The sequence below is a fragment of the Orycteropus afer genome, unplaced genomic scaffold (genome assembly GCF_000298275.1).
Source record: "Orycteropus afer afer isolate SDZICR_OR568_19922 unplaced genomic scaffold, OryAfe1.0 scaffold00539, whole genome shotgun sequence".
Classification (NCBI taxonomy): Eukaryota; Metazoa; Chordata; class Mammalia; order Tubulidentata; family Orycteropodidae; genus Orycteropus; species Orycteropus afer.
The window spans coordinates 700055-702841 of record NW_006922126.1 but is presented as its reverse complement, the minus strand read 5'-3'; the positions used below and the strand labels follow the sequence as shown (position 1 = coordinate 702841).

Sequence of the window (2787 nt, the reverse complement as noted above, 5' to 3'; positions counted from 1 at the left end):
GGATCACCTGCCGGGGCGGGGCCCAATCTCAGCCCCTCTTTGCTGTGGCCGAGGACGGATCGTCGTTCCGGTTTCCTCGTGTGATGATGGTGGGCGGTGGTGTTGTGAGCTCATGATAGTTCATTGCTGTGTCCTGATGGTGCTGATGGCAGTCACAGCTCAGTGACAGCCATGAGAACCGAGACAAAGAAGGTGCTGGTTTCCCTGGCCCTTGCTGCATGCATCGGGGGACTGGGGCGAGGAAGGGAGTGGGGCCACGTGGGACCTTGGGGCCTCATGCTTGTCTGTTGAGCTCTGAGCCCTCGGCTCCTGGGTGTGCTCAGCCACGGTCCCAGGTGTGTTCCCAAACCAGAGTGGGGTGTGAGACTGTCCTGAGCCCTCACTGCTGCGGGTGCCTAGCTTGGTGGGGGCCTCGCTGCCTGGGACAGCTGCGACGGTGCCTGTGTCCCTTCCCGCAGGACGGGAGAGCCGCGTCGGCCGTGGTGGTCTGCTCCTTCCTGTGCTTCTGCCGCCTCTTCAGCACCGCCGAGGCCGCCGTGTACATGTTCAGCATGAAGCGGTGCCCGCCGGGCATCTGGCCGTCCCACAAGAGGTACGTGCATATGCACCTTACCGTACTGGGGGCAGACTCACCACAGCTGGTCTCCTGGCAGGCACAGGGCCATGGCCATGAGCACGGCCAAGCAGCAGCGTGGGAAGATGAGTAGTAGAAACGCTTCTAGTGGGGGAACTCCCTGGGAGGAGCACTGTCACCCTACAGCCAGCTGCCCTGGACGGCACTCGATGTCGTGTGTGCCCCTACATGGGCCCCGCAATATACGCTCATTGTCATGAGTGCCCCACACAGTCCCTGTGATGTACGCTGAGGGTCAGGTGTGTGCCCCACACGGGCCCCGCGATGTGCACTTAAACTTGAGTGTGCTCCATACAGGCCCTGTGGCATGCACCCACTGTCGTGTATGCCTCACATGAGCCCCGAGATACACACTCGGTGTCATGTGTGCCCCACACAGTCCCTGTGACGTGCACTCAGGGTCAGGTGTGTGCCCCACACAGGCCCCACCATGTGCACTCGATCTTGTGTGTGTTCCAAATAGGCCCCATGACGTGCACTCACTGTCGTGTGGGCCCACGTGAGCCCCACGATACACGCTCGATGTAACGTGTACCCCACATGAGCCCTGTGACATGCTCTCACTGTCCTGGGCACCCCCACACGAGGCCTACAGGTCTTGACAAGGCATTGTTTGGGTAGAGGAGCCTGAGGTCAAACACAGTGAGGGGCCGGGAGTTAAACCGTGCTAGGACTCTGGTAGCATAGTGCCTAAAGCACTTGACTTCTAACCAGAAGGCCAGGGGTTCAAACCCACCAGCCACTCCTTGGAAAGAAGGTTGGGCAATCTACTTCTGTAGGGATACTGCCTCGGAAACCCAAGGAGGGGTCACTACGAGTCGGGTCCGACTCTATGGCACACAACAACAACAGAAACAACAGGACTCCTGAGCCCGTGGTGGCCGGCAGTCCGTGAAGCACTGATTGGTGCACCCACTGATTCTGGCCAGGGGGCCCGGTCTGATCCCAGCATGACCACTTACTCTCTAGACTTGGGGTGGCCCCTCAACAGAAGTGAGTACCTGCTAACAGTACGGTCGCTATGGTCAGGAGCTCTGATGCAAACAAAGGCTAGATCATCCTCGTGATGAGTCACATCATGGGCCCTGCGAAACTCTGACTTTCTCTTGCTCCATGTCAGCCAGAGTTGGTTTGTTTACTCGGCGGTTACAACGAAGAGATTCCTTGGGGCTGCAGCCAGGCTACCCCACCCCCACATCACCTAGCACCGAGGCCACTCTTCACCAAGTGCTGTGATCCCCACATCCACTCTAGATCACTTATTTCCAGTCCCTGGCAGTAAGGGTGACCTTTCTGAGGTTCAGATATGAGGAGTCATATCTGTTCTCCATGTGCTGGGTCTGGATGAGGCCTCAGGGGTGGGGCTGGAGTCCTTCTGAAGGAATGTGAGCGTGGGTGGAGCCAAAGCTGATGTGGATGCCACCTCCTCCACCCCACCCCACCCCACCCACCCCTGTTGGGGAGAGAAAGATGAGTTACCTAAGCAGAGGAAAGAAAGACCCAAGTGACCAGCACCAGGAACAAAAGAGGTGATGTGACTGCAGATCCCACAGACGTAAAGGGTGACAAAGGCATTAGGTGAGCAACTCTGGACTCATAAATTCAACAGTGCAGATGACAGAGAGACTCATTCCCGAGACACACAATGCCAGCCCTGAGCTCTGTTGCAAGTGTACAGCCTGATCACCTCCTGCATGTAATGTCGCGGTGGTGATTAAAAGCCCTCCCGAACCGGAAACCCCAGGTCCTGATGGTGTCACAGGTGAATTCTGCCAAACGTTTAAGGGAGGCACTCAGATTCTCCACACTGGCTTCCAGAAAATAGAAGGGTGCACACGCTTCCAAAGCAAGTGCAGACATGCTTCTCCAGGCCATTTGTTCTCGTTCCCTAGTACTGCTCCGAGAAGAATATACCACAAATAGGATGGCTTGAACAAACAGGAGTTTATTCTTACAATTTGGAGGATTTAAGTCCAAGTTCAAAGTGCCAGGTTCTAGGGGCTGGGTGAAAGGCCCTCAGCCTTGGGCTTCATTTCTGCTTCCTGCTCCCAGCCCACTAAAGGTGGAGGCTTTTCTTCACTCACACAGCTGCTGGCTGCTAAGACTAACAAGCCCAAGGTTGACAAATAGGCACTGTCCCCATGTTACCAAAC

General features: G+C 56.5%; 1 protein-coding gene across 1 annotated transcript in view; it reads left to right on the top strand.

The window, feature by feature from the left end:
• Window positions 1-2787, top strand: part of GAK (cyclin G associated kinase) — a 140798-nt gene that overhangs the window by 75652 nt on the left and 62359 nt on the right. Inside the window, exon 15 of the mRNA XM_007955764.1 lies at window positions 459-592. Coding sequence (XP_007953955.1) covers window positions 459-592 — 134 coding nt within the window. The remainder of the gene's footprint in view (window positions 1-458; window positions 593-2787) is intronic.